At 40.5% G+C, this 27,012-nt stretch overlaps 1 protein-coding gene across 1 annotated transcript in view; it reads left to right on the top strand.

Moving 5' to 3' along the window:
* The window catches only part of ppp1r16b (protein phosphatase 1, regulatory subunit 16B), a 269,179-nt gene that overhangs the window by 229,819 nt on the left and 12,348 nt on the right, over positions 1-27,012 (top strand). Inside the window, exons 6-9 of the mRNA XM_084316669.1 lie at positions 8,662-8,786; positions 19,680-19,805; positions 22,855-22,930; positions 23,631-23,760. Coding sequence (XP_084172795.1) covers positions 8,662-8,786; positions 19,680-19,805; positions 22,855-22,930; positions 23,631-23,760 — 457 coding nt within the window. The remainder of the gene's footprint in view (positions 1-8,661; positions 8,787-19,679; positions 19,806-22,854; positions 22,931-23,630; positions 23,761-27,012) is intronic.

The following is a 27,012-nucleotide window of genomic DNA, read 5'->3' on the forward strand; positions in this document are numbered from 1 at the left end:
TCTCGCGAGAGGTGCAGAAATGGGATGTGACGTCAGAGGATACGATCCGGTCAGTGTTTCACAACACAGACTGGAATGTGTTCCGCGACACAGATAACATTAATGCCTACACGGAGACAGTGCTGGACTATGTTTGTACTAGGGTGAAAGAAACAATCCCCACTACCAAAATGAAAGTTTACCCAAATCAAAAACCCTGGGTAGACAAATCCGTCCGTGAAGCTCTGAGAGAGCGCACCAAAGCATACAACGACGGCCTAGAGGCAGGCAACATGAATGACCACAAGGTGGCGCGATACAACGTAAGGAGGACTGTGTCAGAGGCCAAACGACGCTACAGGGATAAAATTGAACTCCAGTTTGAACAAGCTGACTCTAGAGCTATGTGGCAGGGGCTCAAAACGATGACAGACTACAAAGGCGCCTCCCTCAAACTGAACAGTGACATCTCCTTAGCAAATGACCTCAATACCTTCTATGCGAGGTTTGATGCTGGTAATAACAACACCAGCTCACAAGCCTCGGCAATGGGGGGGGGGGGGGGTCGGCTGCTGATGGAGGCGCAGTGTTCAGGGTAACAGAGCATGAGGTGAGGCGGACCTTTAAAAAAGTGAATATCAGGAAGGCAGCAGGTCCAGACGGCATCCCCGGCCGCGTCCTAAAAGTCTGTGCCGACCAACTGGCCCCAGTATTCACTGACATATTTAACCTGTCCTTAGAACAGGCTGTCATCCCCACCTGCCTGAAGAAGTCCACTATTATCCCTGTACCCAAAAAATCCAAGCCTGCTTGCCTCAACGACTACCGCCCTGTAGCTCTCACCTCCATAGCCATGAAGTGCTTCGAGAAGCTAGTAAAGGGCTACATCTGCTCCTCCCTCCCCATCAACATGGACCCCCTGCAATTTGCATACCGCCCCAACAGGTCCACGGAGGACGCCATATCCCATGTGCTGCACACAGCAGCATCACACCTGGACAAGAGGCAGGGGAACTATGTGAGAATGCTATTCATCGACTACAGCTCGGCATTCAATACCATAGTCCCCTCCATACTCATAGCCAAGCTCAGGGACCTGGGCTTGGGCTATGACCTCTGCCAGTGGGTCTTGGACTTCCTGACTGGCAGACCCCAGGTGGTGAGAGCAGGCAACTGCACCTCCTCATCCATCACCCTCAACATAGGGGCCCCCCAGGGCTGTGTTCTGAGTCCCCTCCTCTACTCCCTGTACACACACGACTGTGTGGCTCAGCGGAGTAGCAATACAATCGTCAAATTTGCTGACGACACAGTGGTGGTGGGCCTGATCTCTGCCAACGACGAGAGGGCCTACCTGGAAGAGGTCAAGGTCCTGGCGGGATGGTGCCAGGAAAACAGCCTCTCCCTGAACGTCAGCAAAACAAAGGAGATGATTGTGGACTTCAGGAGGTCGGGGGTCAAGGACTACAGCCCCCTCAGCATCGACGGGGCACCGGTTGAGAGAGTCAACAGCTTTAAGTACCTCGGAGCCTACATATCCGAGGACTTGACATGGACCACACACATTAACAGTGTTGTGAAGAAGGCACGACAACGCCTCTACTTCCTCAGGCGCCTAAGGAAGTTCCAAGTCAGCCAGAAGATCCTTAAGAACTTCTACTCATGTACAATAGAGAGCATCTTGACCGGCAACATCACCTCCTGGTTTGGGAATAGCACTGCACAAGACCAAAGCAGACTACAAAGAGTGACACGTTCAGCCGAACGCACAATTGGAGGGGGGCTCCCCACCCTCCAGAACATTTACTACAAGCGTTGCAAGGGCAAGGCTAAGAGAATCATTAAAGACTCCAGTCACCCGAACAACTGCCTCTTTGAACTGCTGCGGTCAGGCAAGCGATACAGGAGTCTCAAGGCGAGCACAGAAAGACTCAGAAGAAGCTTCTATCCCCAGGCCATCAGGCTGCTAAACGAACAATGAATGAACACTACACAACAACAACCACCAAACGCACATAGCACACACATCCACACGCACACACTCACTTTAAACAAACACACTGTAGCACCCACTCCACACACTTATAGCACACACCCACTTTAAACAAACACACTGTAGCACCCACTCCCCACACTTTATATTTATGGATGAAGGATTGCACTACAACTCGTACACCTTACTGTAAATTGTACCTAAAATTGTACCTCATCCCATTTCTGCTTTGCACTAGATAGTACTGTACATTAGTACACTGCATAGTATTGTGTATTGTATATTATATGGTAACTCAGAACATTGTACATATGTCTATACCGAACACTGTGACCTCATTTTCTTCTTCTAAATTCATGCTATATTATGTTATTATGTTATTTGATACTATCTTGTCTAGCACAGTCTCTGGAGCGTAACAGTAAGAAGCATTTTGTATGAAAGTATTCTGTACTTCTGTATGACAACTATTAAAGAACTTGAACTTGAACTCTTAAATAGGCAGAAATCTGGCTAAGACGAAATATTTTGTCCTAACTTCGTTCGAGAATGAGACCCATTATCATTAGCCTATTCTGAGTTGTTCGTGATGATCGTCTGATGTCACGCTGAAGTCACACTGGCCTGGACTGAAGAGAGAGAGAGAGGGTTAGGGAGGAGAGGGAGAAAAGGGAGGTAAGGACAGAGAGAGGAAGGTGAGACAGGATGATGAAACAGCTGCTGCTAATTGCTCCCCTAATGTTAGATATCTCAGCCTCTCCACGGACGCTGCAGGGAAGGGTCACACACATGCACGCATAAACACACACACTCACTCACATACACTCTCACTGACTCACTCATTCACTCACTCTCTAGCGGCGACAGTGGCTCAGGAGGTAGAGCGGTTGTCTGGTTATTGGAAGGTTCCCGGTTCAAAGTTTCCTTGAGCAAGACACTTAACCCCTAATAGCTCCCAATGATCCATCATTGAGGAACAAGTATCATCTCAGGGAATACTCATTCATTACTACAGTACCAGGCAGGGAATACTCATTCATTACTACAGTACCAAGCAGGGAATACTCATTCATTACTACAGTACCAGGCAGGGAATACTCATTCATTACTACAGTACCAGGCAGGGAATACTCATTCATTACTACAGTACCAAGCAAAGAATACTCGTTCATTACTACAGTACCAGGCAGGGAATACTCATTCATTACTACAGTACCAGGCAGGGAATACTCATTCATTACTACAGTACCAAGCAGGGAATACTCATTCATTACTACAGTACCAGGCAGGGAATACTCGTTCATTACTACAGTACCAGGCAGGGAATACTCATTCATTACTACAGTACCAGGCAGGGAATACTCATTCATTACTACAGTACCAAGCAGGGAATACTCATTCATTACTACAGTACCAGGCAGGGAATACTCATTCATTACTACAGTACCAGGCAGGGAATACTCATTCATTACTACAGTACCAGGCAGGGAATACTCATTCATTACTACAGTACCAGGCAGGGAATACTCATTCATTACTACAGTACCAGGCAGGGAATACTCATTAATTACTACAGTACCAGGCAGGGAATACTCATTCATTACTACAGTACCAGGCAGGGAATACTCATTCATTACTACAGTACCGGGCAGGGAATACTCGTTCATTACTACAGTACCAGGCAGGGAATACTCATTCATTACTACAGTACCGGGCAGGGAATACTCATTCATTACTACAGTACGTGGCAGGGAATACTCATTCATTACTACAGTACCGGGCAGGGAATACTCATTCATTACTACAGTACGTGGCAGGGAATACTCATTCATTACTACAGTACCGGGCAGGGAATACTCATTCATTACTACAGTACGGGGCAGGGAATACTCATTCATTAAATCCCCTAGCAACACCATCCTCCAGTCCCTAGCAACATCAACCCTCCAGCCAATTCTGAATTATCGCGGAATGGTGTGGAATTTGCTTAAATCTTTTTTTAATTATACATACATTGGTTTTCATATATTAATTAACATTAATTAAATTAAATTAAATTAAATTAAATTAAAAACTCAACTGAACTGGCACTGAACATTGAACTGCACTGGCACTGTTTGCAGACTCTGTTTACTGTTATTCAAGTTAGTTAAAAACATAATTTAGTATTGTTTTTTTGGGTTAAATAATAAAAAATATCAAATCTGAGAAATCCGAAAACAGGAACATTCAAATCTGAAAACAGGAAAAGATCAAAATGGATTTCATAGGGCCCTACATCAACCCCCTAGCAACATCAACCCCCCAGCCCCTGGCAATAAATTATTTCCCCCCCCCCACACACACACACATACATACACTAAATGTGTACACAACACTATGTGTTGAGATGTTGTACAAATCGAAACAAAGGCACTTTTTTTGTGGGTTTTGCCCTTGGGTTGGAGTTTATTTTTCTCAAAGGAAGTACAACAATTGATTTTGACAGCAGAGGACTGATAATGAGAGGGGTCACAACCTCCCATAGCATCAGAAGATAAACAAGCAATCCGTAATAGTTACAGTATACATATACAGTATATAGTATATACATGAAAGAGAAAGAAATGTTCTCAGCTCGTCCAGTCTCAGGACCCACCTTTTTTCTTAGACGTTAAATCATTCTGAAATGTTTCACTCAAATGTATTTCACAAGAAATAGTGCAGTAATACACAATGCCTTCATGCTCTGTTAAAAACATGAAATAAACATAAGAAGAAGTGCAACTAGGGCTAAAAACCCAATTAGATAAAAAGGCAGACTTATCTTGTTTCATAATGCCGTTTAATTTTTGTTGGCTTCATGCTTTCATGTTATTACACTTTGTTGCTCACAACACAGAGGTTTTGGTTCCTCTCCTGTCCTCAATGTAAACAAACACATATTTAATGTACCGGTAGTCGGGTGTCGTATTTGCGCTTTGCCAAGTTTACAAATGGTCCAAAGAGTGTGTTATTGTCATGAAAATGCTGGCAGCAAAATAAAAGTCCAGCATCAGATATTCTGTTTCCCTCAACCCCCCCCCCCCCCCAAAGTATGGGAGGACATGAGGACTGTCCACTGAGGACCGAGGGTGCAGTGGCTTTTCTAAAAGCTCATACCGCCTACCATTCAGTGGATTTAGATTTTTTTTTATTGAATACCAGTAGAATACCATTAAAATGACTAAATCTAATCTAATCTCATCAAACATCAAAATCCAACATACTTGACTATAGATGTGGATGGTCAGTTATAGATTGACACTGTGTATACTCAGTCACTGCATACTAACTATAGATGTGGATGGTCAGTTATAGATTGACACTGTGTATACTCAGTCACTGCATACTAACTAGATGTGGATGGTCAGTTATAGATTGACACTGTGTATACTCAGTCACTGCATACTTGTAGTCACCACAAAGAACATCCAAATATATATATAATATGTTGCCCACGGTCATGACTGGATAAAGGTTTTTTCAAACCTTTATTTCAACCTTGAGAGACACTAAGGTTACCCTCAAGACAGCTTACAAAACAAGACACAGTTATCAGTAGATTCATACATATAGGCACATGTAAATGTAAATAAATAAGAATAAACTATAAAAATATGTTAAGACAGTCGACACACAGTGGTCGGAGATCATACCTTTGAATGCAGCAAGAGAAGGAAGAACCTCCAGCTTCAGAGTCAGTTGGAGGCCATTCCAGGTGTTGGAAGCATCAAAGGAAAAAGCAGTTCAGATCAGCCCTGATACAAGAACTTGCCCTGGGCGCTGAGAATATGAAAGGGCATCATATCAGAGTGGTCTGTCTCTGCTGCTTGCGACTGACCGGTGTCATGGAATGTCATGTTGTTTTTCCCCCCATAGTCTGTTCTCTGTGTGTACTAACTGTCTGTCAATGTATCCTTCATAGGAAGGACACCAGGGTATTGCTTGTTTTGAGAAGAAGAAACAAGAGCATTTTGTAGAACACACACACACACACACACACACACACACTGTAGACCCGCTGTATACCTGCCCTATCAGATCATCTGTCACTCTGTAGACCTGCCCTATCAGGAAACTGCTATTTTATTTGAGGGCATCCACAGGTACACTGTCATAGTGTCATGTTCTGTCTGTCTGTGTGTTTTATTTTAGTTTTAGTTTTTTTTTAGATCTTTTTATAACAAAGAGTTCTGTATAACTTTGAGGGGATAATACAACAATTTTTTTTTTTACTAAACAGACAACATTTATTTATCGTACAATAGATACAAACAAAATGTAACAAACCCCCTAAACTGAAATAATAACTGTGACAGTTTTGCATAAATATATATATACGTACAAACACATACATAGACATATATACATACTGTATGTGTGTGTATGTATATGTATATATACTGTATATATGGTTTATCTTTTTTTATTGGAAGAATTTATGCAGATTTATACATTTCAGTTATCCAAATTATACAACTTCCATTTCCTTCCCCATTCCTATCCCCTAATCCCACCCCATCCCACCCAGTGAGGGCGACGACAAACATGTATGTAAAATAAAAAATAAAAAATAAAATAAATTTTAAATAATTAAACATAAATACAGATGTGACAGACAAAACTACGCAAAAAGAAATGAAGTAAAATTAAAAGAAAACAAGAACAAATATAAATAGGAAAGACAGTAATAATAATATATAATATAAGTAATACTCTCCATTTTAGTAGCGTAATTTCCAGATGGTAAAACAAATAAAATGGAAAGTAAATTTAACACCCTTAGCAGACCACCACAATGCCATCTCCCCAGCCATACGTGGGCTAGCAGTGTCAGGAAGGTAGATGGGGGAAGGAGGGGGGTCATGGGGTCCAAAGTTTGGAAGGAGTCATATGGGTTTTGAAATGAGATAGGAAGGGCTGCCATGTTTTGTGGAAGGTATCTGTGTGGCCTTGTGTTGTAAATCTGATTTTCTCTATATGTATAAGAGACATAACATCCCTCATCCAGTGTAAGTGTGAAGGGGGAGTGGGCCGTGGCTGCCTTCCAGTTGAATAAGATGAGGCATCTGGCAATGAGTGAGGCAAAGGCCATGGCATTGGATTGCCCAATAGATATTGCAGCGTTCTCCGGTGTCAGACCAAATAATGCAATAAGAGGGCATGGGTCAACATTCATAAAAAATATGTCTGAATAAGATTTAAAAATGGAAGTCCAGAAAGGGGCCAGTGCTGGACAATGCCAAAACATATGAATAAGTGAATTGGTGGCACTGGTCGCATGTGGGATCCATGCCAGGGTTTATCTTCGCAAGTCTAGTCTTTGACCAATATAGACGGTGGAGGAGCTTGAACTGTATCAGTGAATGGCGGGCACATATTGAAGAAGAGTGTATTCGGGCAAGAGCATTTTCCCATTCTTTGTCTGTAAATTGATGATTTAGATCAGACTCCCAGTTTTGTCTTATAGCCAGTACTGAAGAGGGTAGGGATATGGATATGATGTTATATAGTTTAGATATTGAGCCTTTGATTGCAACCTTCACCTCCAAGATGCGGTCGATCACAGTTTTTGGAGGTATATGGGGGAACTGAGCAAATTTGTTCTTAACAAAATCACGTATCTGTAGATATCTGAAAAAAATCGTTTTTGGTAAGTTAAACTTTAGGGACAAATGTGTGAAAGACATAAATGAACTGTCTTGGTACAAATCGTAAATGCTCAGAATGCCATTCTTAAACCAGTTGCTGAAGGCTCCATCCACCATAGAGGGAGTTTTTGTGGACAGGTGACGATGGTGACATGGCGTGGAGACCAAAGTGTTTTCTGAACTGGGTCCAGATCCGGAGGGAGTGTTGTACTAAGGGGTTGTTGGTGTACTGGGCGGTTGTGACATATATATACTGTATATATTAGGGCTGACCCCTATTAGTCGATTAGTCGACTAATCGGTCGAAAGGAGCCGTAGTCGACTAGCCAACCTCTTAGTCGAATACAAAAAAATATATCTATATATTTATAGTTTTTATTTTTATTTTTATTTTTTTATCATTCTTTCCAAAAGAAAATAGGACTACAGTAGAAGCGTGGCTAATGCTAATGGCACGCATACCAGAGGCTAACTGCCTACGAAAACAGGCACAGAGGCACTGAAAGAGGATTTCACCCATCTAATGAACACACTAGACTAGACAAATATCAAGATGTATCCATCAGTGGACCAATTGCATGCTTTTGCAGAGGACAAGAAGCCTTCAGTCGACTCCTTCAGACATTAAGCACCCCCACAGCCCAAATGGATTGATACAAAATTACAAAAAAAAAATTATAAAATATATATTAAAAATATTATACTTTTTTTTTCTTTTTTTTGTTGACCAATAGTCGACTAACGGCAAACTTTGGCCAACCATAGTTGACCATCCAAATCCTTAGTCGGGGACAGCCCTAGTATATATACATACATCCAAAGAATAACAGAACCCTCCCAACACCCACCTCCTGACCCAGAACCCTATATTATAAAATGTCCTTGAACCCCTCACAGTGTATTCTATTTTCTCAGATTTGAGAAAACACATGACATCGTTAAGCCATTGCGATGTAGAAGGACTCTTGACATATTTACAATGTAACAATAATGTCCAACTGTGTGTTTGATGGGTAGGGATCACCCAGGAGATGATCAACGACACACGGGCTTCGTCAGAGAGGAGGCTGCTGGGAGATGTCCAGGAGCTGCTGAGGGGAGGGGAGGAGGTCAACCAGCAAGACTCACTGGGAGCCACACTGGTAAGAGATGTGTGTGCAGTGTTTCCCCTACCATTGCCTTGGCGGGGCGGACCCCCCGCCCCCCCTGAAAAAATTATAATAAAAAAGTATTTAAAAAAAGAATTATTTTTTATTTTTTATTTTTATTTTTTTTAAGTTTGCTTTAATCACAGTAACGTTGGCGAGCTAGCTAAATTATATAAAAACGAACTGGATAGTTGATATAAGTTGATATATGAACTGGACAGTTCATATAAGCCATTCTCCCTTTCTGTGTGTGTGTATGTGCGTGCCCATCCCAACTCTGGTCTTTGGAAAGTTTGATATTTACTGAGGATGGCCAGACAATGTTGATATTTAAACTTTACTGCGCGCGTCTATGACGACACTGTCGACACCACAGTTCCAGTAGACCACAGCTGATAGCACATTGTATCACTGGCCTCTGCGCTACTCTCCTCCCTCCTTTGTGGAGAGGCTGTTCTCCCTCTTGATCGCTGTGTGAACGGACCAGAGAAATCGATGTGGCGTGGATCTCGCCAAGAGCGAGATTCAAGTTAAAGCTCATTTCTCTCTGACATGTCAAGAGTTTTATGAACATGCTCTTCTTCATCAGAAGGCTTTAAGCAGTCAGCTCCACATAATCAAATCAAATCAAATGTATTTATAAGGCCCGACAACACACGTTAATGTCCCCATGGGCCGTACAGGTCTTCTTTAAACAAGTCAAGAAGAAAACATAACAATAAGTCAAGAACAGAACAAGAACACCATAAGGTCCAAAAAATTTAAGATAAATGCAAATAAATGAAAGAATGCAAGCACTCCCAGACATACCCCACGCGAAGGTAAGGAAAAACTCACTAAAACCTAACAATAGGGAAAAATGCTCCACAGGCAGTGTGGAGGAGAGAAACCTTAGAAGGGCCATTCAAGGGGGGATCTCCCTTCTTAGATGTCGGTGATAGTAGTGTTGCAGGCACAGGGGCGGCGCAAAGAGGGTCACGTCCTCCCCACCTTAGTCACGGGACAACCGGAGACAGGGACAACACATGGCACATCACACTCTCCATGGAGCTGAAACATTGTCTCAGATTTACCAAATTTGTGTTTTGGGTAAGTTGGGATGGGCAAAACTCACAAAATTGCTATTCGTTAATCACTGGGAACTATTCGTTAATCACTGGGAACTATTTGTTAATCACTGGGAACTATTCGTTAATCACTGGGACCTATTCGTTAATCACTGGGAACTATTCGTTATCACTGGGAACAAAACCCCCGCCCCCACCTAACATGTATTTTAGTTTTTACGAACGTGAGATAATCAAACAAGCGAGCTAGCTGGCTGCTGTCATTGAGATAATCAAACAAGCGAGCTAGCTGCCTGCTGTCATTGAGATAATCAAACAAGCGAGCTAGCTGCCTGCTGTCATTGAGATAATCAAACAAGCGAGCTAGCTGCCTGCTGTCATTGCAAACAACTAGATATTTGGGAGTTGGAGCAGGTTAACATTATTTCCAGGAACAAAAGCATTCATTCAAAAAGATAACTTTTTTTTTACGGTGATAGACATATTATTATTATCACATTTGGATGAAAATAGACATGGATCGTTATATGATAGTACGCTAGCTCAAAATAACTATTTTTAAGCTGTAAAGACTTACCACAGATTGTCTGATTGAGTTGCTTGTCTGCTAGGTTTATGTGGCCCGTTAATCTTCATTCGACGGTGATGTAGCAAAGTAGAGCAGGCAAAAGAAAATCCATCAAGACCTTTTGGCAGAGAAGAGAGAAAGAGAGACTTACAGTATAACTGGTAGGAAGTTATGTAAGATTAATTTCTTGTATTAATCTTGTATTTAATGTATTATTGTTTCTTTGTCCTAGATTGAGCAGGGGGTGATCGCTTCACCATTTGGTGCCTGGGAATGTTTTGATCAAGTTCTAAGGGGAAACAAATCATTAAATGTTGCATAAACAAAAGGGTTTTAATCTTTTTTGTGGTATTTCCTGTGCTAATCTGTTCTATTTCGAGGTGTGTCGGGACTGTGCATGAGCTTTTAGGAAGAAGCTTTGCCTCTTGAAATCAAATAACCCATGTAGTTACAGACGGTGAAAACAAAACAGCTGTTGGTGTACAGAAACTTGGCTTATGTGAGTGCATTACACAAATGCACATAAACTATGCAAAATGCACATAAACTATGTAGAATGCATATAAACTATGCAAAATGCAAATTAACTATGTAAAATGCACATAAACTTTGCACATCAACTTGAGTTGACTGAGAGTGCTGGTCCTACACTGCTATCAGATTTACCCGACCGTACCACCCCTAATGATCTGAAAAGTTGAGCTTGATACATGTGGGTTATTTGTCAGTAGCTAAGTTTACACAGTGTAGTTGTAGACAAGAAACATTAACTTCGAGCTATTCTGATATATCATCACACTTCCTCTTGTAAAGATGACAGTGTACTTGTTGTTGCAGAGATGAACTTCGAAAGGTCTAGCCAAACTAGTGGGATTCTCCGAACACCAGCCCGCACGGCGTAATCATGAGATATGGTGTGAAGCCACACGGATGGAGCAGCGTATTAGACTGTGCTTCTGCCTCAGGCGCGTTCGCCTCCGTTTCTCAGTTTGCTGCCACCTTTAGAATGTCATCCTGGTGTTTCTGCCTCACATCCCAAACAGCATTCCGTTTTGTGATATTCTGAATGATAATATTATAGAATGTCAGTTCCAGAATGACTTTGAGTGCTGTAGCACACGTCCCAATACCATGCAGTCTAATATGATGACCATCAATTGGTTTATTTTACACGCCCCAAGCAGATATTGTGATACACATTGATCAAAACAGCACACGCACGCACACACGCACGCACGCACACACACACACACACACAGACACACACACACACACACACACACACACACACACACACACACACACACACACACACACACACACACACACACACACACAAGTTTACACTTACAGTAACCTCCATGTCTACTATGGCGAAAACTGTGGCCACTGGAGGGCGGGGACACTTTTGAAGACCACCCAACCAACCAACAGAGCGAGCTATAGAGCTGCTGGTCACAGCAAAAAGTTCCATAAGTTCCTCTTTCCATATGGCCCAGCCTTAATTGCTACCAAAAACTCGAAAAAGGCTATTTACATCATTTTCTGTTTGTGGAAAAAGAGAGGATTGATTGAAACTGCCAATTAAAGGTTAAAGTAGCGACGATGTGCTTGTTGAGTGCATTGATTAGACTATTATGTTAGAATTACGATAAATAATCGCAGCCCTAGTCATTTTATGAATAACAAGTCAGGTTTTATGGGGTATAATTGAAGTGCTTGGTTGAAATTGCAAGCCATTGCAAAATTTGTGGGCAACTATTGATTCTGTAAAAAGAAAACCGTTAAAATAAAATTCTATTATTGCAGAATCTCAAGAACTCCGGTGGGCATAGCCAGCCGCTATATAACTCACTCACGCTCAGCACCAGCTCCAGCGCACATGCCCAGATAGGCTCAGCCAAGAAAGAAAATCAATTCTAACTTTCTACAGCTTCTCAAAGAGACCCTGTCATTGTAGCACTTGTGATTAAACATCGCCATAAACCTCTCAAGTGTTGAGAAACGAGAAAGCCAGGAAGGCTGTGTGAGGCTCTATGCGGTCTGAACACTGATGGTTCACAGATTTAAACACCATCTCTGCTTTGACTGTTGCTGTAGATAGATACACAGCAGGAGTTATAAATACTGCTGTAGATACAGTAGATACACACAGCAGGGGTTATAAATACTGCTGTAGATACAGTAGATACACACAGCAGGGGTTATAAATACTGCTGTAGATACAGTAGATACACACAGCAGGGGTTATAAATACTGCTGTAGATACAGTAGATACACACAGCAGGGGTTATAAATACTGCTGTAGATACAGTAGATACACACAGCAGGAGTTATAAATACTGCTGTAGATACAGTAGATACACACAGCAGGGGTTATAAATACTGCTGTAGATACACACAGCAGGGGTTATGCACACTGTAAGGTGCTGTAGATACAGTAGATACACACAGCAGGGGTTATAAACACTGTAAGGTGCTGTAGATACAGTAGATACACACAGCAGGGGTTATAAACACTGTAAGGTGCTGTAGATAGACACACACAGCAGGGGCTATAAACACTAAGGTGCTGTAGATAGATACACACAGCAGGGGTTATAAACACTAAGGTGCTGTAGATAGATACACACAGCAGGGGTTATAAACACTGTAAGGTGCTGTAGATAAGATACACACAGCAGGGGCTATAAACACTGTAAGGTGCTGTAGATAAGATACACACAGCAGGGGTTATAAACACTAAGGTGCTGTAGATAGATACACACAGCAGGGGTTATAAACACTGTAAGGTGCTGTAGATAGATACACACAGCAGGGGTTATAAACACTGTAAGGTGCTGTAGATAGATACACACAGCAGGGGTTATAAACACTAAGGTGCTGTAGATAGATACACACAGCAGGGGTTATAAACACTGTAAGGTGCTTTAGATAGATACACACAGCAGGGGCTATAAACACTAAGGTGCTGTAGATAGATACACACAGCAGGGGTTATAAACACTAAGGTGCTGTAGATAGAAACACACAGCAGGGGTTATAAACACTGTAAGGTGCTGTAGATACAGTAGATACACACAGCAGGGGTTATAAACACTGTAAGGTGCTGTAGATACAGTAGATACACACAGCAGGGGTTATAAACACTGTAAGGTGCTGTAGATAGATACACACAGCAGGGGTTATAAACACTGTAAGGTGCTTTAGATAGATACACACAGCAGGGGTTATAAACACTGTAAGGTGCTGTAGATAGATACACACAGCAGGGGTTATAAACACTGTAAGGTGCTGTAGATAGATACACACAGCAGGGGTTATAAACACTAAGGTGCTGTAGATAGATACACACAGCAGGGGCTATAAACACTAAGGTGCTGTAGATAGATACACACAGCAGGGGTTATAAACACTAAGGTGCTGTAGATAGATACACACAGCAGGGGTTATAAACACTAAGGTGCTGTAGATAGATACACACAGCAGGGGTTATAAACACTAAGGTGCTGTAGATAGATACACACAGCAGGGGTTATAAACACTAAGGTGTTGTAGATAGATACACACAGCAGGGGTTATAAACACTAAGGTGCTGTAGATAGATACACACAGCAGGGGTTATAAACACTGTAAGGTGATGTAGATAGATACACACAGCAGGGGTTATAAACACTGTAAGGTGCTGTAGATAGACACACACAGCAGGGGTTATAAACACTGTAAGGTGCTGTAGATACACACAGCAGGGGTTATAAACACTGTAAGGTGCTGTAGATAGACACACAGCAGGGGTTATAAACACTGTAAGGTGCTGTAGATACAGTAGATACACACAGCAGGGGTTATAAACACTGTAAGGTGCTGTAGATAGACACACAGCAGGGGTTATAAACACTGTAAGGTGCTGTAGATACAGTAGATACACACAGCAGGGGCTATAAACACTGTAAGGTGCTGTAGATAGACACACAGCAGGGGTTATAAACACTGTAAGGTGCTGTAGATACAGTAGACACACACAGCAGGGGTTATAAACACTGTAAGGTGCTGTAGATAGACACACACAGCAGGGGCTATAAGCACTGTAAGGTGCTGTAGATAAGATACACACAGCAGGGGTTATAAACACTGTAAGGTGCTGTAGATAGATACACACAGCAGGGGTTATAAACACTGTAAGGTGCTGTAGATAGATACACACAGCAGGGGTTATAAACACTGTAAGGTGCTGTAGATAGATACACAGCAGGGGTTATAAACACTAAGGTGCTGTAGATAGATACACACAGCAGGGGTTATAAACACTGTAAGGTGCTGTAGATACACACAGCAGGGGTTATAAACACTGTAAGGTGCTGTAGATAGACACACACAGCAGGGGTTATAAACACTGTAAGGTGCTGTAGATACACACAGCAGGGGTTATAAACACTGTAAGGTGCTGTAGATAGACACACACAGCAGGGGCTATAAACACTGTAAGGTGCTGTAGATAGACACACAGCAGGGGTTATAAACACTGTAAGGTGCTGTAGATACAGTAGACACACACAGCAGGGGTTATAAACACTGTAAGGTGCTGTAGATAGACACACACAGCAGGGGCTATAAGCACTGTAAGGTGCTGTAGATAGACACACACAGCAGGGGTTATAAACACTGTAAGGTGCTGTAGATAAAGTAGATACACACAGCAGGGGTTATGAACACTAAGGTGCTGTAGATAGATACACACAGCAGGGGCTATAAGCACTGTAAGGTGCTGTAGATAGATACACACAGCAGGGGTTATAAACACTAAGGTGTTGTAGATAGATACACACAGCAGGGGTTATAAACACTAAGGTGCTGTAGATAGATACACACAGCAGGGGTTATAAACACTAAGGTGCTGTAGATACAGTAGATACACACAGCAGGGGTTATAAACACTAAGGTGCTGTAGATAGATACACACAGCAGGGGTTATAAACACTGTAAGGTGCTGTAGATAGATACACACAGCAGGGGTTATAAACACTGTAAGGTGCTGTAGATAGATACACACAGCAGGAGTTATGAACACTGTAAGGTGCTGTAGATACAGTAGATACACACAGCAGGGGTTATAAACACTAAGGTGCTGTAGATAGATACACACAGCAGGGGTTATAAACACTAAGGTGCTGTAGATAGATACACACAGCAGGGGTTATAAACACTAAGGTGCTGTAGATAGATACACACAGCAGGGGTTATAAACACTAAGGTGCTGTAGATAGATACACACAGCAGGGGTTATAAACACTAAGGTGCTGTAGATAGATACACACAGCAGGGGTTATAAACACTAAGGTGTTGTAGATAGATACACACAGCAGGGGTTATAAACACTAAGGTGCTGTAGATAGATACACACAGCAGGGGTTATAAACACTAAGGTGCTGTAGATACAGTAGATACACACAGCAGGGGTTATGAACACTGTAAGGTGCTGTAGATAGATACACACAGCAGGGGTTATTAACACTGTAAGGTGCTGTAGATAGATACACACAGCAGGGGTTATTAACACTGTCGAGGGTCACAACAAAGACGTTTCACTCAAATATTCTCCCACACTTTCTGTAGTTTTCTTTTTTAAGTCAAGTGAACATGATCAAGTGATCCTGCTTTATTCAGCTTACTGTGTCCTTGCTTCCATGGAGTTAGATGTTTGCTTATGATGCTTGCGTCTAAAAGATTATTAGGTTGCAGCTCAATTAAGACCTTTGACGTGTTGGTGTAATCCAGAATATGTTGAAGGTGGAAGGAGATTGAGATGGCTATAACAGAAGAATATACAATTCAAACTGCAATTGGGGATAAGGTTTTGTTGGATAATTTAATTGAGTTGGGAAATCCATGGATTAGTTTAGCACTTAAGCTGTGGAATAAGGTAATAGCCCAAAGTAATTTAAAAGAGGCTATAAACGTTTTGAGATGGTGTGCATATGACCCAGATTTTGTACCTAAAAGATTGGACGTAAGGTTTAAAGGGTGGGAGACTCAAGGCTTAACAGCATAATGGTACCTTTTTACATCAGAGGTCCATGAAGAGTTTTCAAGATCTGAAGATGCAGCATGGTTTGAACAAACACTTTTGGATAATATTCTACTAAAAGTCTTCAGAGAGGCTTATGTTTTGAACTCAAACCAAAAAAACATTGCAAGACTTATAGGGGACTACATCAGACAAAAGGTAATTCGTTGTATGTAAAACAAAAATGGGAAATGGAGGGAAACCTAAGTATAACGGAAGAGGAATGGGAGAATTTATGTGAGATACAATGGAAAACATCACGTTCACCCATATGGAGAGAATTTATTTGGAAAACCCTCATTAGGTTCTTCATTACTCCAGCTCAAAAGAGTCATTATACCAAATCTTCCAACTGCTGGAGACAGTGTGGATTCTCAGAGGCAAATAATTATCACATATTCTGGTCTTGTCCTTTGTTGAGGTTCATAAAATCTTGCTAAAAGTATTCCAGGTGGACATTCCATTTAAGCTGGAGAGTCAGAAGATGGTACCTCATATGACAGATATGTATTTCAGATTAAGTGCTGCTGGCAGGAAAGCCATTACTTGAAAGTGGTTAAGAACAGAAATTCCTACAGTGGATGATTGGATTGATATTATTTATGATATTTTTAAGATGGAAATAATTACATTTTCTTTTACTGCAACAGGACACGTTTTTGAAGAAATGGGAAAGATGGATAGTGTACATTACACCTCTTCATTTGTTTAACGTGTATTCCTGTGTCCTTTTGTTTTACGTTTTAAGTCAACTTTGTGTAAAGGGATTTGAGTATCAAGAAGGTGCACCCCAACATATAATTCTTTGTTTATTATTTAGTTTATTTAATTTGTTTTATTATATTTTATAATATTTTTATATATAGAAAAAAGTATATATGATGTTATTGACTGTATTGGTCCTCATTTGCTTCTGTAGTTTAACTCAGATTCAGTACCCCTTGATGCAACTCGGATAAATTAATGTCAAAATCAATAAAAAGAAAAAAATTATAATAATAAGATGCTTGCGTCTTCAGAGGTAGATGTTTACTTATGTTTAAGATGCTTGCATCATCATCTGGCACACAGGACGTGATGTGTTTTACGTCACCAGCAGCAACTGCAGTTTGTTTGGAATGAATAGAAGACTTTTTTCAAGATGCAAAGCAAGTCAGTACATTACAATATATGTTGCCAAAACGAACAAAAAATGTTTATCTTGCGGCTTAAATTATCACTGTGAAAATAGCCTACAATATGTCTTCAGATTCCCAATAGAGTACTGGGCAGACAGACATCTTATACAGCACCATTTGTCCAGTACAGCTGTGACTACGGTAGTCCTTACTGTGCATCTCTCTCCTCCCCAGTGTCTGTGCCAGATGACAGCTCCTGGAATTCATTATATTGCACTTGTTTATTTAGCAGGGACAGTGCTCAATGATAAATAGTATGACCAGATACCGCTAAGCTACTCAGCTATGGTCTCTGGACAAGGGCCATCGACATGTAACAAGTGTATTTAAAGGAACACTATACCAAGACGATAAAGAAAAATTATTATGCCCATAATCTCAGAGCTTTAAAGTGTTTTGTACAATTTCAGTTGGTGTGAAGAGTTAATGAGTTTAAGAGTTAAGATGTGTGATGCTATTATGATTATTCCAGGAGGTAATAAATACATCTCAATGCATGATGAACATTTTAAATAAAAAGCCTCAGTGAGTGACAGAAAGGCATATTCAAAGGTCATGTATTTATTACTTCTTGGAACAATACATCATAATGATGTACACTTGTGGCTGAGGGGAAGTGATATTGTTCGTCTAGCAGTGCCGAATTTGAGTGCATAGTAGTATAGATAGACATAGTAGTAGAATAGTACATAGTAGATAGTAGTATAGACATAGTAGCATAGTATGTACTATGTAGTAGTATAGGCATAGTACATAGTAGATAGTAGTATATACATAGTAGCATAGTAGGTACTATGTAGTAGTATAGGCATAGTACATAGTAGATAGTAGTATATACATAGTAGCATAGTAGATAGTAGTACATACATACTAGATTTATTTGATTTGATATTTTTTATTTTCGTGTCTTACATACAGATGTATGCCCAGCCCATATGGGCTTACAAGACACATAACAATAAGTATATAATAATATACTTTACCAATTACTTAACAAATGACAGACCAAGATGGCCATAAAAAAATACAATAAAATGTAATATAACACAAGCTGTACTCAATGTAAATAAACAGAAAAACAAGGTGAATTCAAATACAATTATATAGGATACAGTGTGTTTTGTCTCAGGTGCCATGCCTTCTCCAAAAATCCTGCAAAACCGAAGATGTCCTCCACAAAAAAACAACTCAACATACAACTCTCAGACTGCCAAAACAAATCTGGGTTTACAATTTGAATTTTCTCAAATAAAGCCCTCCTCAAAGTGGTGTACAAAGGGCAATAAAAAACAAAATGATATTCATCCTCCACCACTCCCAGATCACACAGAACACACAACCGCTCCTCCTCAGGTTTACCCTGGAATCTACCCACTTCCACCGCCACTAGATAGTAGTATAGACATAGTAGCATAGTAGATAATAGTATCGGCATAGTAGATAGTAGTATAGACATAGTATCATAGTAGGTAGTATTATAGGCATAGTACAAGTAGATAGTAGTATATAGACATAGTAGCATGGTACATAGTAGTACAGGTTTGTTTATTGCTTTTTTGGGATGTTCTTATTGTGACACACTTTCAACCTAGCTCTTGCTTGCTAGCAGTTCCACATTGATGAATGGTGTGGTTGGTTGGTTGGTTGGTTGGTTGGTTGGTTGGTTGATTGATTGATTGTTTGTTTGATTGATTGATTGATTGATTGATTGATCTGTCTATTTAATTAATTTAATGAAATACCATGTGTCAACATCATTGGCAGGCAGGCAAAAGATATTAACTGGTACACTCAACAGCACATACTAATTAAACAGTACACACAAATGTGACAAATACCTACATAATAAGCCTACATAAGACAAAACAATACATACTATTACAACTCCACATTGATTTCCTGACAGCTAAGGATACAAATAGTAGCTATGGCAACACCAGTTATCACCCAGAGAGACACACCTGTCTAATCGACCCCCCCCCCCCCCCCCCCCTTCTACTCTTTCTCCAGCTCCACATTGCAGCGGCTAACGGCTATGTGCAGGCTACTGAGCTACTGTTGGAGGGGGGAGCATGCATGGACCTGAGGGACTCTGACGGGTGGCAGCCCCTACACGCTGCAGCTTGCTGGGGCCAGGTGCGTAAACACAGAAACACACACGTTTGCATACATACATACATACATACATACATACATACATACATACATACATACATACATACATACATACATACATACATACATACATACATACATACATACATACATACATACATACATACATACATACATACCAGTGGAGGTTTCTCTATGACAACACGTGAAACACAAATTCACTCATAATTCATAATTATTATTAATTTACATATACCTATATATATATATATATATATATATATATATATATATATAAAAAAACTATATATATATTTTTTAAATTATTATTATTATTTTTTTTTTATTATAAATGTTTTCCTCTGTAAAAAAAATGCCAGTGAATTTTTTTTTCTTCAAAAATGGCCAAAATTGACAGCTCTGAGCAGGCCTGCACTGCAGTATTGCCTGCAGTAATTATTTGTGAAGAAAACTTCACAGGTGTGACCCATTGTTAAATAAATAATAAATAACAGCTAATCAAAATAGGCTATTAACTTCATCTAAGAACGGTCTGTGCAGTTAAACTCTTGCCATTGAATGGAGGATTGATTGATTGACAGCCCTTGACATCCAATACACGGAGGTTGAATATGATTGGCAGCCTTGCAAATCCAATCAGAGATTTCTGCATTGCAAAGTCAAAATGGGTCCAGCTGCATGTGAGGAGGATAGGTTTAGCTCGGGCCAATCTCAAGTTTCTCAAGTTTCTTTATTAGTTGTCATACAGAAGTACAGAATACTTTTATACAAAATGTAACATAAAGAAGCATTTTGTATAAAAGTATTCTGTACTTCTGTATGACAACTAATAAAGAAACTTGAGAAACTTGAGATTGGCCCGAGCTAAACCTATCCTCCTCACATGCAGCTGGACCCATTTTGACTATGTGAAAGTTGAGACTATGAGAAAGTTGTTGTTTAGTAGTTAGTAAGCTGTACAGCTATAACAAGTCAGGCTAAATTAAACTTTGCGCCAACATTAGGACCGAAGTATAAACCAGCAACTGAGCAACATGAAGAAGTGGATTTATGCATCTGGATCAGAAAAAACGTTGTGGATAAAAAAGTAAGTAGGCTACAGTGCTTGTATGCTAACAGTAGCTAGGCAGCTTAGCCTACATCACAATGATAATCACCAAGCTAACTTACTGTACACACTGTAGGGCTGGGCAATTAATTGAAACAGAATCGCGATATCGATTCATAGACCTATGCAATCTAATTTCTAAGTTATGACTATTTTCTTTTATTAAATTTTTTTTTTTTTTTTTTTTTTTTTTTTTATTATTTTATCTGGGTTGAACATGATTTGTGGAACTCCCTCTGGTGTTGTGGTCGTGGTATTCACTGACCTTTGGGAAGTATTTCGACATGCACATGGGTATCTTAGTGGTGTAGTGTATCTTGTAGACCAGGCCCATTGCAAGTTGCTGTACTCTGTCGTCTACTCTAAGCCATCCTAGGTTGTCAAAGTGGACAGGGGTGAGGTGGGTTTTAGGAGTAAGGTCAAGCAGTAGTCTGACCAGTTTGTTTTGTGATGTTTGTAATCTTGTTTTTAGTGCCTTTGAGGTGCTTTGGTACCATGAGGTGCAAGCATAGTCGTAGTACCCTTGAATGAGTGCTCCTGTTAGAGTCTTCAAGGTATTCTTGTTTACCAGAGAGGAGATCCGGTACAGGAATCTAGTTCGTTGGTTGACTTAGTTTTATTACATTGGATCCCATTTTGTCACAGGAAAGATTTGCCTCTATAGGATGGAACCCAGGTAGGTAATTTCATCTTTCCTATTAAGATAAGATAAGATATTCCTTTATTGATCCCCTTGGGGAAATTCAGGCATCATAGCAGCATGGCGGAAGGGGGGGGGGTACAGGTAGTGAAAACAACACAAGCAGTGTAAACAAATAGGTCAATATAATTTACTATCTAACTAACTGAAATATACATTATTCATTATTCACAGTATCACAGTATCCACATAAGGTGCAGTATGCATAAGGTAGTGTTATTGTCCTACTTGGGTTCCTATTAGTTCTAGGTCGATGTCTGGCAGCAGTCGCTGCCCACTGTTGTGGAGCCTGATGGCCACTGGTATGAAGGACTGTCCGAGGCGGTTAGTTGAGTGTCGGGGGGGTATGAGTCTGTGGCTTCCTTGTCACCTTCACCTAATATGTTTTGATCTGGTCAGGTGCGCTGTCACCTAAAATGTTTTCATCTGGTCAGGTCCGCTGTCACCTAATGTTAATATGTTTTCATCTGTGTCCACTGACCACTGACACACAGTGGGGGATGTTTTAAAAATATTATTTAATATATAATATAATATAATAATTTGTGCTTCACCTAAAAATTTGGTCAGCAGCCTCCACTGATACATACATACATACATACATACATACATACATACATACATACATACATACATACATACATACATACATACATACATACATACATACATACATACATACATACATGCAAACAAACACACACTGTAAAGAATAAATGTTTTTTCACAAGAAATTCACTGTATTATTTTACAGATTACCTTTGTTTTTCTACTTTAAGTGTAAATGCCATAAAAATACAGTAAATTACCTTTTATCAAAATATTAATCATTAAATAAAGGTTGTAATCTGTAAATGTATTTGATTTTACTGTAATTTGACAGTAAGTATTTGGCAAACATTGATGGCAGACATTTACCGTTTTCTTGCAGCATTTCTTCTTACAGTGCACACACACACACACACCAGAGGCAAGCTTACGCACACACATACATGCCTACAGCCACACACATGTTATGTGAACACACATACACACATATCCTTGCATGCACACACAGCAAGATACTTGCACAAACACTGTATGCGTGCACATACACACACATTCAGTATACTGGGAGATGTGCACACACACACACACACACACACACACACACACACACACACACACACACACACACACACACACGCATCCACCTTTCTCAAGCTGTTAATGTAACTTGCTGATGTTGTGTTTTACTCCAGATGCATGTAGCAGAGTTGCTGGTGTCCCATGGAGCCAGTCTCAATGCCAAGACCCACCTGGAAGAAACCCCCATAGGTACGTTTACACCACTAACACCCTGAAAGAAGAGACCCCCATAGGTATGTTTATACCACTAACACCCTGAAACATGAGACCCCCATGGGTACGTTTAGACCACTAACCCTGAAACATGAGACCCCCATAGGTACGTTTACACCATTAACACCCTGAAACATGAGAGCCCCATCACTACATTTATACCACTAACACCCTGAAACATGAGACCCCCATGGGTACGTTTAGACCACTAACACCCTGAAACATGAGACCCCCATCAGTACATTTATACCACTAACACCCTGAAACATGAGACCCCCATGGGTACATATACACCACTAACAGCCTGCTACTCACACATGAGACATATCTATATAGAACCAGCCATGGTTCTCCTTGAGGATCATATACTGTAAATGCCACTATAAAAGCCAAAGTAGGCATTGTGTCTTTGGTTTCTAAGAATTATTGGTTTATTGGTTGAATGAAATTCCTTTTTTATTAGTGGATTCTGTAAGATATGTTTATGCATTCAACATCTGCTATGCAGTAATGCATGCACATAGATGGACATTAATAAAAGGAAGGAGGCATCAAATCATAAGATAGGGAAGGATATATATTGAGCAGACTGATGTTGTCTGAATTCAACATCTGATGTAGTAACACAAGGAGGGAGCTGACATCTTTGCCCCTTCATCCCTCCTCTTATTGGTAGATCTGTGCGAGGATGAGGAGTTCCGAGCGATCCTATTGGACCTGAAACACAAACACGACATCATCATGAAATCACAGCTGAAGCACAAGACCTCACTGTGCAGACGAACCTCCAGCGCTGGCAGCCGCGGGTAAGCACTGACACCTGGTGGTGGAAACAGGACACTGCATGTCTGACTGTAGGTGGTGAGACAGACACAGCACAACTTTTTTAAACAATGAAGATGGGTGGTTTGGCCTTTTAGCAGGGATGCATGTTAGGGAATTGGGCAAACTGAATATGGTTAACACAGTGGGTAAAATATGGAAGTATAATGAAATGCTATTGCTGTACAAGTGTTACATCTGTAATTATTTTGCAGAAGTGGTGCGATTGGGGGTCATTTTTAGTTTATGTTCCACGTTTGTCCAAGGTACTAAAGATATTATTATATATAATCCTTATCCTATATAATCCTATAGTAATTGTATATACTTACTTATACTCCTGCATATAACCCATAACTCTGTATGATAGCATGTACAACAATGCTGTATATACCATACTGTGTATATATATATAATTATTCACACTCAGTAGTACAAATGTATATATTTTATATCCAGTTGAATCACCTGTACATTGTATATTACTATTGCACTTTACTGTTACATTTGCACTCTGGTTGTGCTGTATAATGACAATCCATTTCTAATCTAATACATAATCTAATCTAATATGGGTATTTTATTTGGGGGCGCCCCAGTGGCGAACCACATAGCGCGCTCAGCCGCGACACGGCCGACCCGGGTTCGACTCCCGAACCCGTCGTTATTTGCCGAATGTCTTCCCCCCACTCTGTCTCCCATTCCTCCTCTGTCTCTCTCTACTGGACTGCCCAGTAGCAATAAAGCGATAAAAAACGCCAAAAAATAAATCTTTAAAAAAATAATATGGGTATTTTATTATGTGAGGATGACCATAATAGGAGATTCCTAAACACAGAACTGTGTACTTTTGTGTCCCTTAAGCTGTAGCCCTATTTTCAGAAATCTCGCCTAAAGGTACATGCCTAAGTAAATGGAAGATTGCTCCACTTCTACAAGGTCAATTTGCATGTTATTGGTATCTAGGAACATCTAGGGACCTGGGGGTATGTATTTCCAGTGTCAGAGATATTGTGTCTGTTACTAGGCTTGAGTAAATTGTAATGAAAAAAATAAGAATATAAATGATGATATTCTTTTGCATCTATGCCGGTGAATAACACTATGTTACAATTGTGAATTTGTGAGCAAACCGAGCTCGCTCACTGAGCTCATTCAGCACCTTATTGAGATCAAGTGTACAAAAAATCTAAGCAAATTAATAAAGGGAAGATGATTAAACGGAAGGATTTGTAGATACAGTAATAAATGATAATCGATTTTAATTATAAATTCATATTTGACCTTGAACTTGACCTTATTATGGCCAAATCTATGGATAGGGAAAAGGCTCCTCTTTCCAATGGCAGGGTTAAATCTGGATTTAGTCATTTCATCACGGTTTTACGATAAAAGAGATATAATTAGCATTTTTCCGATAAATTCTTATTTTCGGTAAATCTTACAAAACATTGGTAAAAATATACACTTTGACTGCTGTTTTGATAGGGTTATGGTCTTTACTCTTGGCAAATATTTTTTTTTAAATAAAAACATTACCTCTTAACATCCAAGGGCCCACATGTGGGTCCTCATGAGGACGATTCGCGACGCGCCACTTTGCTGACCTCTAGCGACTCGGGTGTGCATTTCTTTTAATACAATATATAGATAGAATTATAGCCCTATTTGTTTCCTGTCAATTGCCCTTTCATACACATTACCACCCCCGACCTCCGGGGGCTCTAGCTCCGTCAATTCCAATGATACCCCATGATATCATACTTGGGGATCTCTACGGTCGCTATTGATCGATTTATGATAAAGAAAAGCAGGGTCCCCCAATTGGGGGACCTACAGGCTTAACAGGTTTTAAGGGCAACTGCAATTAAATTAGAATTTTGTTTATTTAGTTTTTCTCTAGCTGCTGTGGTAGAAGTCTTGCTGTGGTAGAAGTCTTGCTGTGGTAGAATTATTTCTGTGTTAGAAGTCTTTCTGTGGTAGAAGCCTTGCTGTGGTAGAAGTCTTGCTGTGGTAGACGTCTTGCTGTGGTAGAAGTCTTGATGTGGTAGAAGTCTTGCTATTGTAAATGTCTTGCTGTGATACAAATATTGCTGTGGTAGAAGTCTTGCTGTGGTAGATGTCTTGCTGTGGTAGAAGTCTTGCTGTGGTGTGCCACTACTGGTGAATGAATGTAGCGGAAACCGGAAACATATTTGTTCACAATTATCCAGCTGCCAAAGGTTTCCTGTTTATCATGGCTTGTTCAGTATCAAGTAAACGGGAGACTAGGGGAGATGTAGCTATGATATGATATGATACTTATTTACAGTTTCTTCTGAGGCTGCGGTTACATTAAAGGCAAAACGATTTCGTTTCATTTCACTTTTCTGAACGTTGCGTTTATGCAGTCAGGTTAGACGCTGTTTGTATGCGCGGGAGGTATTTGTCGCGTGCACAAGCCAGACAGAGAGAGAGAGCACAGAGCGTGTGTGTGTATAATAATGCAGGACCTGTTGCAGAGGTCTTTAATTGGCATGCAACGATTGATTGATTGATTGATTGACAGTACAGCTCAATACACACAATTGTTAAGGGGATGCAGACCAGAGAAAGACTTTTGTCTTGTTTACATCAGGATCCCCCATTTTCAATTCATCATAACATATATGACATACATGACATACAGATAGACAGTACTGCTACATCTATACATTTATGACATACCAGATTTACAAATACAGTACTGTTTGTGATACAAAAATCCTCAAAAAAATAGATTATATTTGACATAAAAACTGTACATTGGAGGTGGTTGGGTGGGTGGGGTGCGGGGGGGGGGGTAGGCGGGGGGGGGGAAACTGTACATTGGAATCTCGACGAAATCTTACTTGGTCCCAAGAAGAGGGTCTTGTGTGTTATTGGGTTAGGACATTTACTGTACATTGGAGGGGGTTGGGTTAGGACATTTACAGAGGCCAGTTTCGAATTGCAGTCCCGTAGGTGCTCTTTGAGAGTGGTTTTGAAAGTGGGTAGTGATTCACATTCCTTTACAGCTTTGGGTAGGGCGTTCCACATTGATGTGGCATAATTGCGAAATGTGTTTAGTCCCTTGTTTGAGCCAAATCTGGGTTTAACATGATTTGTTGAGCTCCCTCTGGTGTTGTGGTCGTGGTATTCACTGACCTTTGGGAAGTATTTTGACATGTACATGGGTACCTTAGTCGTATAGTGTATCTTGTAGACCAGGCCCATTG

Source organism: Notolepis coatsorum, assembly GCF_963971535.1.
Source record: "Notolepis coatsorum genome assembly, chromosome: 6".
Taxonomy (NCBI): Eukaryota; Metazoa; Chordata; class Actinopteri; order Aulopiformes; family Paralepididae; genus Notolepis; species Notolepis coatsorum.